Source organism: Zootermopsis nevadensis, unplaced genomic scaffold (genome assembly GCF_977971745.1).
Source record: "Zootermopsis nevadensis isolate Lab colony 2312 unplaced genomic scaffold, Znev_1.0 Znev_ptg000028l, whole genome shotgun sequence".
Taxonomy (NCBI): domain Eukaryota; kingdom Metazoa; phylum Arthropoda; class Insecta; order Blattodea; family Termopsidae; genus Zootermopsis; species Zootermopsis nevadensis.
Genome location: NW_028259160.1, coordinates 17,153,521 through 17,168,042, shown reverse-complemented (window position 1 = coordinate 17,168,042; position 14,522 = coordinate 17,153,521). Strand labels below are relative to the sequence as shown.

General features: G+C 37.9%; 2 protein-coding genes across 2 annotated transcripts; one reads left to right on the top strand and one right to left on the bottom strand.

Annotated features, from left to right (window-relative positions):
• Nucleotides 1-9: 9 nt before the first annotated feature.
• LOC110826590 (putative ATP-dependent RNA helicase DDX10) lies at nucleotides 10-8,559 on the top strand. The gene is made up of 14 exons (XM_022057364.2): nucleotides 10-504; nucleotides 755-946; nucleotides 1,337-1,487; nucleotides 1,868-1,989; nucleotides 2,517-2,638; nucleotides 3,456-3,657; nucleotides 4,544-4,706; nucleotides 5,324-5,510; nucleotides 5,661-5,837; nucleotides 6,018-6,253; nucleotides 6,800-6,996; nucleotides 7,454-7,614; nucleotides 7,713-7,982; nucleotides 8,309-8,559. The coding sequence occupies exons 1-14, from the start codon at nucleotides 361-363 to the stop codon at nucleotides 8,445-8,447; spliced, it is 2,463 nt and encodes an 820-aa protein (XP_021913056.1). The 5' UTR covers nucleotides 10-360; the 3' UTR covers nucleotides 8,448-8,559.
• Nucleotides 8,560-9,152: 593 nt separating this feature from the next.
• LOC110826679 (uncharacterized) lies at nucleotides 9,153-14,505 on the bottom strand. The gene is made up of 8 exons (XM_087356890.1): nucleotides 14,204-14,505; nucleotides 13,717-13,951; nucleotides 12,810-13,295; nucleotides 11,757-12,148; nucleotides 11,305-11,460; nucleotides 10,436-10,758; nucleotides 9,763-9,992; nucleotides 9,153-9,460 (listed from the first exon to the last, which is right to left on the bottom strand). The coding sequence occupies exons 1-8, from the start codon at nucleotides 14,411-14,413 to the stop codon at nucleotides 9,267-9,269; spliced, it is 2,226 nt and encodes a 741-aa protein (XP_087213016.1). The 5' UTR covers nucleotides 14,414-14,505; the 3' UTR covers nucleotides 9,153-9,266.
• Between the last annotated feature and the right edge of the window lie 17 nt (nucleotides 14,506-14,522).

The window sequence follows — 14,522 nt, the reverse complement described above, 5'->3', positions numbered from 1 at the left end:
TAATAATCAATAATTAGTGAAAGCAGCAAGGCAAAGAATTTGTTAAGAAATTAAAAAATGTGCCTGTTCTGATAGTAAGTTAGGAGACAACAAAATGCTACGTGGTTTCAATAAATTTACCCCATTCATAACCTCAATCCCTTGAGACGATCAGAAAGGGCAAATGTTGCCCCAGAATTCTTAAAATTGTTAGGGAGTTCTCGAGAAGGATTTGAACCGGTACATGCTGCTGGCATTATTAGATAGAACAACATTCTCACTGATCTAAGTGTACTAATATGAGTGGTGAATTATGCGGCTGTAGGTGATACAAACGAGTAGTAATCTGTGCACGTGAACGGAAAAGGAATTGCAAAAGAAATGGGAGGACAGCGTGAAAATGAAGATAAGCAAAATGAAAGCAAGAGGAGGCAGAAAAAGAAAATTACGTGGAATAGAAGGAAAAATGACAAACTGAAGAGTGAAGTGGCTTCCATACAAAGTTTGAAGCAGGCATATGATTGTGTAAGATTGATGATGTCGGACTTAACCTATAATACTTGTTTTTATTTATTTGTGGTTTACTTAACTACGCTGTTAGTAACTCAGACTGTGTACCAGCGGTATATGATTTTAAATCTTTACCAAGTTCTCAAATCTTTAACATAAACACATTTCTTTTTTTGAGAAATGAGCACAAAGATATGATGTAGGCTCATGTAAAAAAAAATTACGTAGTCACCATAATTTAAACCCGTCCTCTTTGTGCCAGCAGATTGATGCATCAAAAGTGAACTCTTTCAAGGATTTTCCACTTTCACAAAAGACACTCAAAGGATTGAAGGAAAGTGGTTATACAAAGCCCACTGAAATACAGAAAGAGAGCATTGGGTTTAGTCTTCGAGGCTTAGACATCTTGGGTGCTGCCAAAACTGGTAGTGGAAAGACCTTGGCTTTCATTATTCCGGTGAGTTAGACATTGTCATACATTATTATCTTTACTTACTTCATGAAATCACCATTCTGTACAGTAATACACTTCTCAGCTAAATATAATACCTGTATTACCCAAGAGAAACAGCATCATTGGTGTCTGTAACTTGTGTGTGGTCCCAAATTTTCAGAAGACTTCAAAGGCATGCAGTTTGATGAGTTGGAAATGACTTAATTAATGTCAGCAGAACAGATGTTCATGATTCCAAAAACTTTGTTTTAGAGGTGCATCCAGCACTGGCAGATACGTTGAAACAAACCCACAGGTGTTGAAGGAGGTGATAGCCATCCTGTCCATATGATTACAGTATTATACATCACACTTTTTAATTAGGCCTTCTATGTTTGAATTTCAATCCACCAGGTACTTGAAGCTCTGTACTGCAAACAGTGGACAAGACTGGATGGTGTTGGGGCACTTATTATCACGCCTACTAGAGAATTAGCATACCAGATTTTTGAGACTCTACGTAAAGTGGGGCAATACCATGACATGTCTGCAGGGCTTATCATAGGTAATGTTCAAATCTTCTCACCCAACATATTAAGCATGTTATTTGCTCAGTTGCTCACACACACAGTGCCTTTCATTTTAGGTTTAATTAATTTTCCTATTTTAATGTAGTCATTTGGTGACTGAAGTCATTGCAAAAAAAGTGCTCAAGTAATGCAGGTAAATATGAGATGTCCCATCTACACCTTGATCTTCCAAGTGGTCTTCCATTCACATTCTTTAACCAAAATTTTTGTATACATTTCTCATCTCTCCCATTGCCTGCCTCATGCCCAACACATCTCATCCTACTTGATTTGATCATTCTGAGAACAACATTTAAAGAAAGCCAAGATTCTAAGAGAGTTGTAGCACTTGTTGATGTTATGTTCTTAACTGCAGGAGGTAAAGATTTACACTTTGAGAAGAAGAGAATGGATCAGTGCAACATAGTTATATGTACCCCTGGCAGATTGTTGCAGCATATGGACGAGAATCCTTTGTTTGATTGCGGTAACATGCAAGTAAGAAGGATTATATATTTTATTGGTTACTATTTTCATTTCATTATACTGTTTATTATGAGTAATCAACTGCATTTTTCAGTCATTTTTAGCCACCTTCATTCGATTCACTATCTGGTAAAGCTATTAAAAGTTTCGCATAAAACCATTGACATTTTGTAATTATTTATCAAGGTTATCATGAGAGAAGGGTGTATCACCAGATTCGCATAATCAGAGAGATTTGGTCTGACAGCATAAAATAATAGGATCTATATCATGTCAGAAGGGAATAATGTTGTGTTCTTTCGTGAGCCGGCTGTTTTTGCGTTTCAGTAAATAGTATGCCCAGTCTGTATGCATGCATGCATCATTTTTCTTGTTACAGTTTTACTTTACTTTATGTGTTCTGGCATATCATGCAAGTGAGTGTAGACATGTTTTTTTTATTGGCCATCAGTTTTGACTTTTATTCCATGATAAATGGCAGAGTGTGTTGGCATGGTACATTTCTAGTCTCTGTTTCTATTAATACACTTTCTTCTCAGATCTTGGTGCTGGATGAGGCAGATCGATGTTTAGACTTGGGGTTTGAAGCCACAATGAATAATATTATTGAAAATCTACCTCCAAAAAGACAGACATTACTTTTTTCTGCAACCCAGACAAAGTAAGTTTAATAGATTAGCATTTGAAGAATCATTCCTTGTGGGTTTTGATACAAATCATACTACTGGTTTATTTGTCCCTCGCAACATGCTTTACAGATTTTATGTATGAAGTTTTGATGATTTATTAAGTCACACTACATTATTTTGCATGTTGCCAAATTTTTGTTTTTCAGTAAAAAAATCTTTAAATAAAAGCTGGTTACTTTAAAAAAATTACAGTATAAAATTTCAAGATTTGTGGTCCCGTTATCGTTTGCAACTCTCGAATAGAATATTTTAAGAAGATGGTTGTATTCAGGGATATAGCACCACGTAGTGTGGTAGATTGATAGATACAGGCTGCTTCAGCTGATAATCCAGGGAAAAGTATTTGGAAAGAGGGGGCCTGGCAGGCCATGAATCTCCTGGCTTCAGAACCTAAAAACTTGGTTCTCGATGTCCACTGGAGGGCTGTTTCAAGTAGCAGACAGTAAAGTTCAAATGTCTATGCTGATCGCCAACATCCGGAACGGATAGGCACTTTAAAAAGAAAAAGTGTTGTTGATATTAACTGACGTTTTGAGGCCCTTGCTACCTTCATCATTAAAGCTATTAGTAAGCTGCACATGGAAAGACTATGGTAGTTTGACAAGGCTGACGGCGCTGACCAGACCTTGGCAAGGTCATATGGATGAGAAAATTAGCATTGGTCAGTATCAACCAGACTACTGAATGTTACATTCCATTTTTAAGGAAATTATCCCAATCCAGACAAAGAGATATGGAGAGATTGAAGTGAAATTAATTGTCTTGATATATTCCAATTTTGCCACGCAGATCAGTACGTGACTTGGCCAGACTAAGTCTTAAGGACCCCATGTATGTGTCAGTGCATGAACATGCGAAACATAGCACACCAGAATCTCTGCGGCAGAGTTATGTTGTGTGTGACCTTCACGAGAAAGTCAACATGTTGTGGTCCTTCGTTCGAAATCACCTCAAACAGAAGATACTTGTATTTATGGCAAGTTGCAAGCAAGTAAGTGCTCTGAAAATGGCGCACAGTGTTGTCAATATGTTGATGTTACTTTGGCATACTTTTTAAGATAACGTTTTATAAAATACTTCACAACCTGCAAACTAATCCACATATTAATTAAAAACTGGAGTATAGAGGAATATTTAGTAATATTTACATGTGCACTCCACAGTAAATGTAGTTAAATGTATTACAATTAACAAAAATACTATAACAATTTTCAACCAAATTGCTGAAAGAATAATTGATTTCACATACTTTTAGCTTTCAACCCACTTTCAACCCCTCTGGAATATCACTGTAAGCACTTGGATGAAAAACACTACAGTATAATTATGCACATTCAATAGATGTGTATGGTCCCGCGCCGTAGCCGCGCGGTCTGAGGCATCATGCTTCGGACCGGCGGTACGGAATGTGCGCTGATTCGAGTCTCGGGGAAAGAAATTTTCTCATGAGCGTTCGACCAGTATATGGGACCAGTGCCACCCCATCATCATGAGGAAATTGGAGAGCTACAATGGGTAGCGTAATCCGGTCAGGAAAGCTAGCAATGGCTGGGGGTTCGTCGTGCTGACCACATGTCACCCTATATCTGGTTGGATGATCGTTCACCTCTGCTTAGGCATGTGAACGTGAGGCCAGCAGTCAAGCTAGTCGGCTTTGGCTCTCTGAAGCTGTTACGCCACAGATTTATTTTATTTTTAATAGATGTGTATGAGGATATTAACTTCAGTATGTTCAGTTATAACTGTTTATAGTTTGAGAAGAGTTAGGTTAGGTTTCCACGCTGGTAACTTTTCTCTCATAGAAGAGTTGGTATTTCCTCTAAACTCCTAATTACGTTTAGTTGAAGATTCATTCTATTTTTTTAATGTTTTCTAAGGTCAAATACTGTTATGAAATCTTTTGCCACTTGCGACCTGGCACAACATTGCTGGCCCTCTATGGAACCCTACATCAACTGAGACGCATGGCTATTTATGAATCATTCTGTCGGAAATCAAACGCTGTTCTGTTTGCTACCGACATTGCAGCCAGAGGTTTAGGTATGTTATTTTTAAATTTTTCATGTGTATGCTAGACAGAACTAGAAAGTTTCTTTTCTAATTACAGTACACTAAATTTTTTTAGATGTGTTCTTTGTGATTTTGCACCGATGATTGTTCTGATGGTCAATTATTGATCATACAATTTTATTATTGCATATACAAACGTTTTGTTAGCACTTGCTTACCAATATTTAACCGGACATCCACTAAATTAGCTAGCAGATACTGTACTTAAAACAAGGGGTAAAAACGATGAACAAAATTAGTGACATGATGCATTAGGAAGTGGTAAACCCTAGATGGCTTGGGTTTAATTCCTGACAGTAGCAGAGAATTATAGGCATGCTCAGAACAGGTTTTTCTCTTTCCCATCACATCCTGACCAATTCCGGGATCCACCCAACTGCTTATCCAGTGGATACTGGGGGATCTTTCCCCGAGGGTAAAGTGACTGAAATGTGAATCTGACCACTTACCTCTGTCTGTTGCTAAGATTAAGAATGTGTCTTTGTACAAGGTTCATTAAACCTCTGAACATGGTGTCTTGGAAATGTGAAGAGTATTTAAAATAAAACACAGCTTGTCAGATGTTCATGAATGTGAATTTTTACCAGATTTCCCAGAAGTGAACTGGGTCGTCCAGTTAGATTGCCCGGAGGATGCAAACACTTACATCCACCGTGCTGGAAGAACGGCAAGATACCACAAAGGAGGGGAGTCCCTGCTTGTTCTCCTTCCATCAGAAGAACAGGCCATGGTGGAAGAACTCACAGCAAAAAAGATACCAATCAGTAAGATAAAGTAAGCAGGAGACTGAGTGAGCAGTAAGAATGGTTTGAACTTGCGTTTCCCACAGCTGGAATTCAATGTACAAGTTTGGCTTTCAGGGACGTCACTTGTCCTTGAAACCTGAAGCTGTACATTACATTTAATGTTCTTTATTGTTTACAGAATCAACCCGTTAAAGTTACAGTCACCACAAAGGAAAATGGAGGCTTTTTTGGCGAGGGATCATAATTTAAAAGAATCAGCTCAGCGTGCATTTGTCTCTTACGTGAAGTCTGTATTTCTTATGAAAAATAAACAGATATTTAACGTACAGGCACTTGACACTGATTTATATTCCAGGTAAGAATTAAAATGTATAATCTATTCTGATATTAGGCGGAAATATACTATGATATTCCTGGTTAAATATTCTTAATTCTCAGTTCGGAAGCTGAATACGTAGTCGGAGATCACGTCTGTCTTTTCGCTTTTCTTTGTGTTTTAAGGTGTAAGAATTAATTTTACGTTTCCATTTTTCAGATCCTTAGGGTTGGCAATTCCACCAAGAATCAGGTTTCTTCAAAGACTTCAGAAACAGCAAGGAGAGCAGATGCCAATAGCTGAGAACTTGGCAAAGATTACAGATTTAAGCACTTCGCCTGACTCAAATGGCCGCCAAGAATGTGACAAGATCGGTAGCAGTGGAAGCTCAGATGAAGAAACTGATGGAGAACAAGATACGAGATTGAAGGAACAGTCATTCTCGTTTGAAAATAGTGAGAATGTATTTCTACTATATAAAATATTAAATATTGTTATACAAAAACAATAATTCTTATATGTTTTTAAAGTATATAATACTTTGGGGAAATCACATACGATAAAAATGCCCAGGGTAATATTTGAACATTGGAGGGATAAAATAAGTGGGAAATTTAGGTTATTACATAATGAGTAGCTTTATAATTTAAACATTTCACATATCACTGCTAGGGCTGTTTGGTTAAAATGGCGCCAGACACTGTGGGTCACAGGACAGAGAAGAATGCTTAATTTTGATCTGAGAACATCAACGAACAGTCAGGCAAACATGATGTATTTGTCGATAAATATCATGCAGATTATTCCAACAGTTCAAAAGTAGGGGATAATGTTTTTAGGATGGCATTTAGTAAGACAACTTCGTTGTCAAGAAACATTTTCTCTGACGTAGAACTGTTGGAACACCAAGGTCATGGGAAGATTTTATTAAAAACTTTACTCGCGATCTTCTCATCATCATATGTTAACATGATCCTTGACATGGAGTTATGAACTTGCAGATGACAGCGACAGTGAACCAGACATACTGAAGCTAAAACGTAGAGACCACGAGTTGGAAGAAGAAGTTGTACCACCAGAGGAAAATGTCTCTCAGAATACTAAAAAGAAGGTTATTACAAAAGTGGCTTTGGCAAAGAAGATTCTCAAGAAGAAAATTGTACCAAACAAGAAAACAGTATTTGACGATGAAGGCGAGGTATAGTTACTCAGAATTTTTGTTATGGTGATAAATAGCGGTTAATCTTTTGTCTTCCTATCTGCTAACTACAAGTGTATACATTAAAATGTAAATAACTTTTAATTTTATCTTCTGTTTTGTGTTGGTATAGAATTTGGTCTCTCTGATTAAAGGAAGAACATCGAGGATGTTCGAGTAAGGGCATCAGGACGAGATGGGTGGACATGTGGCATGCATGGGAGAGATGAGAATTGAATGAATGGTTTTCGAAGACCTAGACTTAGATGAGAAAATATTATTACAATACTACTTTCACAAATAGGTTGGAGCGGGAGGGTGTAGACTCATTTCATGACAGGGACAAGGGGCGGGCTGCAGTGAACTTAAGTTACTGTTAACCTCTTAAGGACCCTGTGCTATGGAGTTATTTTATGATTAGTATCAATCCTCTGCCACAAAAGAATTTTGATTTCAGGCTGTGTTGGACCACGCAAAGGAAAAAGTTTCGAGTCTTGCCAGAGAATACGAATCGGAGATCAAAGGTGGAATTGACATTGAGGAAGCGAAGCAAGTGTTGAGAGAAGAAGATAAATATGATAAGCAACGTTTCAGAGACAAGATCAAAGCTAAACACAGGTAATTTCCTGTCAACGTACATTCCTGTCCTTTGCCAGCCTCAGCATTGGTACCCCCATGTTAAAGACAACACGTCAACAATTTATGTCTTGTTGCAGGGAAGAAAAATTAAAGTTAAAGATAGCTCGGAAGAAGCAGACGAAACAAGAAGAATCTGTAGCTGAGGAAGAACCTGACAGTGACGAGAGTGCTGAAGATAATCACTTGGATTTGTCGTGGTTACCAGAGCTTGATAAAGTTTATCCCTCAGGGGTCGAGGGCACTGAAGATTGTGATAGGAGTGAGCTGTCCCATGAAGGAAGAAGCAGTGATGATGATGATGATGATGATGACAGCTGCAGAGAAGTTGTAGAAGAGCAGAATCACAAGTAAGTAACTGGCAAATGCTTACTGCCTCCATCATCAGGGCCCTCATGCTGACGATGAAGGCAGTAAGCACCTGTGAAACGTCAGTCACACTCTACCACGTTACACAGAGCAACAACCCAGAAGAAAGTCTCTTCATAATTGTTCCTCCTAGCCCCAAAATCTCACAGAAGACCAACATATACATCTTTTGAGTATAAATCTTCTTTAGTAGGGCAGTTTCAATTTTTTAATATTTAAACCAAATAAATGCACATTTAATGTATATTTTAGCGCTTTGTACATAATTGTGTAAAATCCTTGTAACAGTGGGTTGTTTCTTCTGTAGGTTCCTTCCTTTAAAGAGGAAAAAATCATCAGACAGGGCTTGGACGAAAAGACCGCGAGAAGACGAGCCATTGGATACGGGGCTTACGTTGCAGGAAGATGAAGACCTGGCAGTTCACCTTTTACGCAATATAAGATAAAGTTTGTTAATTGTATATGCCATCTGCACCCCTTATTGGCTGTCTACAATGGCTTATTGATTCCTTTATATTTGCCATTTTATTTTTAAAAAAATATACTGCTGCAAACATTTTTCATTTGATTACCACAAGTTCCATTGATTTAGGCCGGAAAGGAAAATGAGCGGTAGAAACAGGTAGTAAAAACAGAAAATATGCCCATCCTTAGAAGCGTATACAATTTTCCAGCAATTACAAAGTCAAAAATATTTCCCACATCAATGATAATATTCTGATATAATGGTGACCGAGATGAAAATGTGGTCATTGACGTGAATAAGTTAAGAATTTTGTTATGCCACAGCTCAGGCGTCTAGATGCTGGCTTTTCACAGCAGACTTGGGGTCGGTCCCAGATGACGGCAAGTGAAATTTGTGGTGGACGAAGTGGCATTGGAGCAGGATTTACTCCAAGCTGTTCGGTTTTCCTTCAATAATCGTCATTCCACCATTGCTCCATACTCCTCTGTCACTGCACCTCAAGCAGTAGCACATTATCATACTCATGGTCGTAAGGTAGGGACGCTTGGGTGGCCTTTGATGAAAGATAGTTTGTTAGGATAATAATATTGAAGAAAATGGTCACAGATTGAGAAATGGCGGGTGTAGCAGAGGGATTCAGTAAGTGTATAACAAATTGTACATTTTACTGCAAATCAAGTAGCCCTTCAGCTGTATAAATATAGGATTTAATAGTCTAATATTGATATATTTTTACAAAACAGTTGATAGCACGTGACATAAAAACAAACTGTATTAAGTGACAAAATGGCAACAGCACTTATGGCTCTAGAAACATATCAACGTCACTGTCCTCAGATGTTTTTGACTGCAATAAGTGATTTAGTGCAAGACTGTCGTAGTTTTCAACATGAAGATCGAGACAGCGATTCGGTGGCAGCGATTTGTCTTGCTTGTGATACTGATGATTTTCTTCCAGAAAGAGTTTGTACGAAAAAAACACATCCTTATCACCTGAAGACAAAGAAATTGTTAATTTATTTTTGTGAATATTGTAACACTGGACAACAAAACACTGCTTTATTTTCCGCAGAAGACGAAGTACAACTGAATCCCATTAAATGCATCCCAAGTTCAATTTTCCAGCCTGTCGGCCTAGGGTTAGATTCATTGTACCATAGAGAAATGTTAACTTAGCATTTCCTTATACATCGTCTTAATTCCATATTATGTATTCTCCGCAGGAAGTGTGAACAAACATATGTATCATGGGCCAACCATCCAGCAAATTGTAAAACAGTTATTTAAGTACTAACCTGAATTGCAGAGCAGAGCTTGTTTGAATTCAAAGAAAGAATCATTCTGAAACGAAGAGCCTCTCCGTAGATAATTCTGTGCCTTCTGAAGATGTACTTTAGCTTCCAAACCATTTAGTAGCTGTGTAATGTTGGTTTTGCAAGCTTCAACACTTTCAGTATCCTCGTGTACAGTCGGGTATTTCGCTGAAGCTTCGTTCCTTTTGAAATTATGAATAAGCCTGAGACACCTGTGAACCACGTTCATTTCTAAAGACATGGAATACATTTCTTAGGTACGACTAATAAGTTTTAAGACTTTCGTAAAGTCACCGAACTCTACCGAGCAATGTCGTCGTCGGTTTTCTTAAATTCAAGGCATGACACCTTTCTTTGAATTGAAGGAGGTTCAAGTGAATAAGTGTCTTGCTTAGATGATGTGTATTTCATAAATGATCCACGAAACAATTTATCAGACTGAGGTGAAGGTAATAATCTCGTGTGATAATTCCTACAAGTAAGAATATAATCGCACCACCGATATAATTATGACTTGTATGAGAATATCATCTGACGCCAAAGAGTGAGTGATAAACTATAGGGATTACACGTGACTTGATCTTCTGGAATTATGCACTAGCATATCCGTCACATCATACGCAATGTCTCAATATAACATTTTCATACACATTACCTGTCTAAGATTTCTGATTCTTTAATTTCTTCTCCTTTAAGTTTATGCACCTGGGCTAGCAGCATAAGAGCTACCAGATCATCTTCCAGGCAGAGGAGAAAATGTTCCATGTCTCTCGGACTGCAACTCTTGCTGGAGTGGTAGCCGATAGCCTGTCGGCACAGGCGTTCTGCCCGTTCCAGATCTTTGCTTTTCAGCAGCAAGACTGCAGCGGTGTGGTGGATAACACTGGCATGAGGCAACTGTGTGATCAGAGACGGAATAGGATGCAAGTCTTGTGACGACAGTATTTCCAAAAGGAGGTTCCCTGCTGAACTGCTGTCCTGCAACAAAGAAAGTAGTCATTTATTGTGACACAGTTGTCTCATATGCCTTCCTTACAGAACAAATTGGGTAAAGGAATAGTTACCAGATCCAGACTACACAGTGCTACAGCCCAGAACACAGCTACTTTCATACTCACCACCGTGAGAACCTCAAATTCTGAGAAAAGTTTCCACTTGTGATAGATTTGTCGTTCTGGGTTGCGACCTCATGTGGAGTTACAGGTATGAGCCATTGTTTTGGAAGAATATACTACCTCCGTCATCAACCATGACTCATCCTGAATTCATAATTTCTGATGACAGACCATTTTAACTTTTTTGCTGTCACAGAAGCATAGTACCCCACTCTTCTGATCATCCAACCATGCATTTAACTCCCACTGCCAGGTCTATGAAAGGTCTTTTGTGTGCCCCCCCCCCCCCCCCCCCCCCCCCAATGACATTCACCCTGAAAATTGCAACCAAATTTTTGTCAAAATGAAAACCTTCAACATTCTGTGTGGTTTATTCCTGTAAGTTAACGTGACAGGAACATATAGTCACCTCATCTGTGGCAAGTGCTGTCGCCAGCTTGTACGAAGCTATGGACAAATTAATTTCTGGTTGTGGATGCAGAATATTTAAAATCCTCAGTTGAAAACTAAATGAAGAATTAGTGTCAACAGCAGATTTATCATCATCATCTCCGTCTTTCAGCACCTACAACAGTAAATGCATAGATAAACATTCAGTTGTTGAATGCTGTTTTATTATTTTCATTTCAAGACAAATGTAGATGCGTTCCATAAATAATTACGGAAATCCTAATCTTTCTATAACCTTCCTTCCACCAAATTAAATTTTATGAATCTTTCTTATGAGAGCAGATATTTCCAAAATGTGCTGCCCTTTACAGGTTCCAGTTCATTTCCATATCTGCATTTGCCTCAAAATTGTTAAATAACACATGAAGGATACCAAAGAGAAATATGTTATCCATGTCCTAATATACAAACTTGAACAAGATGTCGAAGTGAGTCCAAGTGATCAGCTCGTAAGGAAGCATGTAACAGCTCAGATTGTTTGCCACAGCTCGTTCCACGACACTGCACTGTTATTGCGTCGGAACGATGCTCTTCGTACAAGCAAAACATCGCCTCATATTCTTCAGAAATGTGGTAAAGTGTCACGGGATAGAAGTCCTTCTTCTCTTGCTTATCTTCAAGTCCTACTGACAGTGGCTTAAAAAACTCTCGCAGAGCTTCTGAATGCCTTCCCTGCTTTGCAAGAAGAGAACCGTGCAAAAGATGAACCCTGACTTTCATCTGGTTGCTGAGTGGCATTTTCTCCAGTTTAGCTAGACTGAGCAGACATGCTTCTGTATCATTACAGTTGTAGCACGCATAAGCTGCAAGGAAAGTTATGCTTTTACTGTTACAAAGTTTAGCAAAGCTTGATTATAAACATTAACATCACAAAGAAGAAGATATACAAAGTTTTAAAGAGTTCTTTCCGAAGATAAATTAATCCCTTTTATGGCCAGATTTTTTTTCACGGACAGTCGATTTTTTGCATTGTATTAAAATTAAAAGATTATTTAGTTTTTACATAGTTTTTGCATATATTTAATTTTGAATTATTTTAGATTTTAGAATCTTTAATGGGCTTAGAAATTTCTTGAACTTTGGCATGCCATGTGCAGTATTAGCAACATCACATGTTCAAGGTGGGGGTTAAGAAGACATTACGAAGCCCCTAACGTAGAACGTGTTGCTTGGTCAGGGCTACTGCACACATCATGGGGCAGTGAAAGATGTGTATGGAGCAATGCAATGGTAAGTGAGAGAAAACTGAAGAACTCAGAGAGAAACCTTCCCCAGTGCCACCACAAATCACCTGGGATTGAACCCAGGTCTCCATGATAAGAATGTGGGATCTAGCTGTCCAAGTTTGTCCATGAAAGAATATGTTTTCTGCCGTTGTTCATTTTGCGGGTGTGGGACTTGATCTGCCTATTTACTCTTTGTAAGTGTTGTAGGTTATTCCTCTCTAAATCTGAATGTACATACCTTTGATGTAACTCTTTACGGCCCGGAATTTTACGTCAGTATCTTCACACGTTTCCAGGCATTCAATGCACTTTGCATATCGCTCAGTCTGAATTAAACAGAGGCAATAAGCAGCTTTCAATATTTCAAGCACGGTTTCAACATCACATTTTTCCACTGCGCTATCCACCTCATAGAGTATAAATTTGAAACTGCTTACTGCTTCCTTTTTCTTATTTTTAACAGCCAAGCGCACACTTGACACCAAAATGCTTCTCATACTCAGAATAGAAGCAATGATGCTTGTACACTCAATAATGATTTCTCTTTTCACTTTCAGCTCAATCAGAATGTAAATAATGATTATACAGATTTCAAGCAACTGTAAGGATTCTTCTCCGCCAACCTGAATTAGATTATTTGAAACTCTCTTCATAAGAAATAAAACAATGTCTTCTGTGTTACAAAAACTCAAACTTTGGCATGGATCATTGCAGACTTCCAACACTGTAATAATTAATTAATAATTCATTAACAAGTGTTACTGTACAGTGTCAATTTAAATATCCTGAGAATAACTTCACAACAAATGTAGCTTGGACAAAGGTAACCAGAACTTACTTAATTTTAGTAACATTTTGTTCAAATGCTGAATGCAATTCCAGCCATATATACACAATATGAAAATGAAATTCACATTACTCTGAATGAATGAATTTGGGATGTGCAAACAAGTAATCCTAGCACCCTCAACCCTTAACAATCTATTGCCCATACAATGGTTACTGACCCCAAACAACTGACTTCATTGTTCCATTCATAAAGGTCATCACTACATGATTATTATGCTATGCATATATTTCACAGTGACACAAATATTAAAAGTAACTCAAAACTGAACAAATGTCTTGGTTAACATTTTTCATACCTGTCTTGAAACAGCTTACTGCCATCTCCATGCATGTTTCAGTGTGGCTTTTGTCATGGTGGAGACCATTCGGACGATGCCAGCCCCAGTACAGGGAGTTATATACCACATTCAAATAGCACTTCAGCGGGACACTGCGAATATTGTGAAGGCTTTTTATTTGTTGATGAAGTCTTAAGAAATCCTGCATCAGGTCATCCCATGTTCCATAGTCATTAAGGTCCCACCTGAATGACTAAGCAACAGAATTTGAACAAACGTCATGAAACAGAGTACATCGTGAATGATATATTAGTTCATGAATAATGAACTGGAAAGGATACGTAAATGTATCAACCCGGCATTTACCTGCTTGGACTTGTGAAAACCACGAAAATGATATTTGGGCTTACATTTGAAACCGGAGATTCCCGAAAACTTTGGAACTTTTAAAAGTATCAGAACTGCATCAGTAATTATACTAAAATACGTTATAAATTATACCTACCACACTTTTCGAAATCAATATATTATTCTCTATTAAGCAATTGAATACGCATTTATCAATACTGCATACTTCTAGTAATGATTTGGTGGCATTTAATTCTTCACGTAACAGCTGAAAAGTATCTACACATTTATCGTATCTTCCTTTGAAATAATAATCATAAGCCTCTGTTAGACAGTCAGATATACGACGTTCTACCGAACTATCCATTTTACTTTCTTCTATTTACTAGCTTCACTTTACCAATTTAAAGTTGACATATTTCATACTGACCAATGTTGTCAATACGTAATATCTTACGAAAAACATGTGCCATCTG

Excerpts from the sequence above, each read along its gene's own strand:
- LOC110826590 (XM_022057364.2), top strand. The coding sequence starts at position 361 with ATGGGAGGACAGCGTGAAAATGAAGATAAGCAAAATGAAAGCAAGAGG. Across the intron at positions 3,658-4,543 it reads TTATGGCAAGTTGCAAGCAA|GTCAAATACTGTTATGAAAT; the intron begins GTAAGTGCTCTG and ends ATGTTTTCTAAG. Across the intron at positions 5,511-5,660 it reads ATACCAATCAGTAAGATAAA|AATCAACCCGTTAAAGTTAC; the intron begins GTAAGCAGGAGA and ends TATTGTTTACAG.
- LOC110826679 (XM_087356890.1), bottom strand. The coding sequence starts at position 14,413 with ATGGATAGTTCGGTAGAACGTCGTATATCTGACTGTCTAACAGAGGCT. Across the intron at positions 9,993-10,435 it reads GAATCAGAAATCTTAGACAG|GTGTCTCAGGCTTATTCATA; the intron begins GTAATGTGTATG and ends CGTGGTTCACAG. Across the intron at positions 9,461-9,762 it reads AGCTCTGCTCTGCAATTCAG|GTGATAAGGATGTGTTTTTT; the intron begins GTTAGTACTTAA and ends CTTTGTCTTCAG.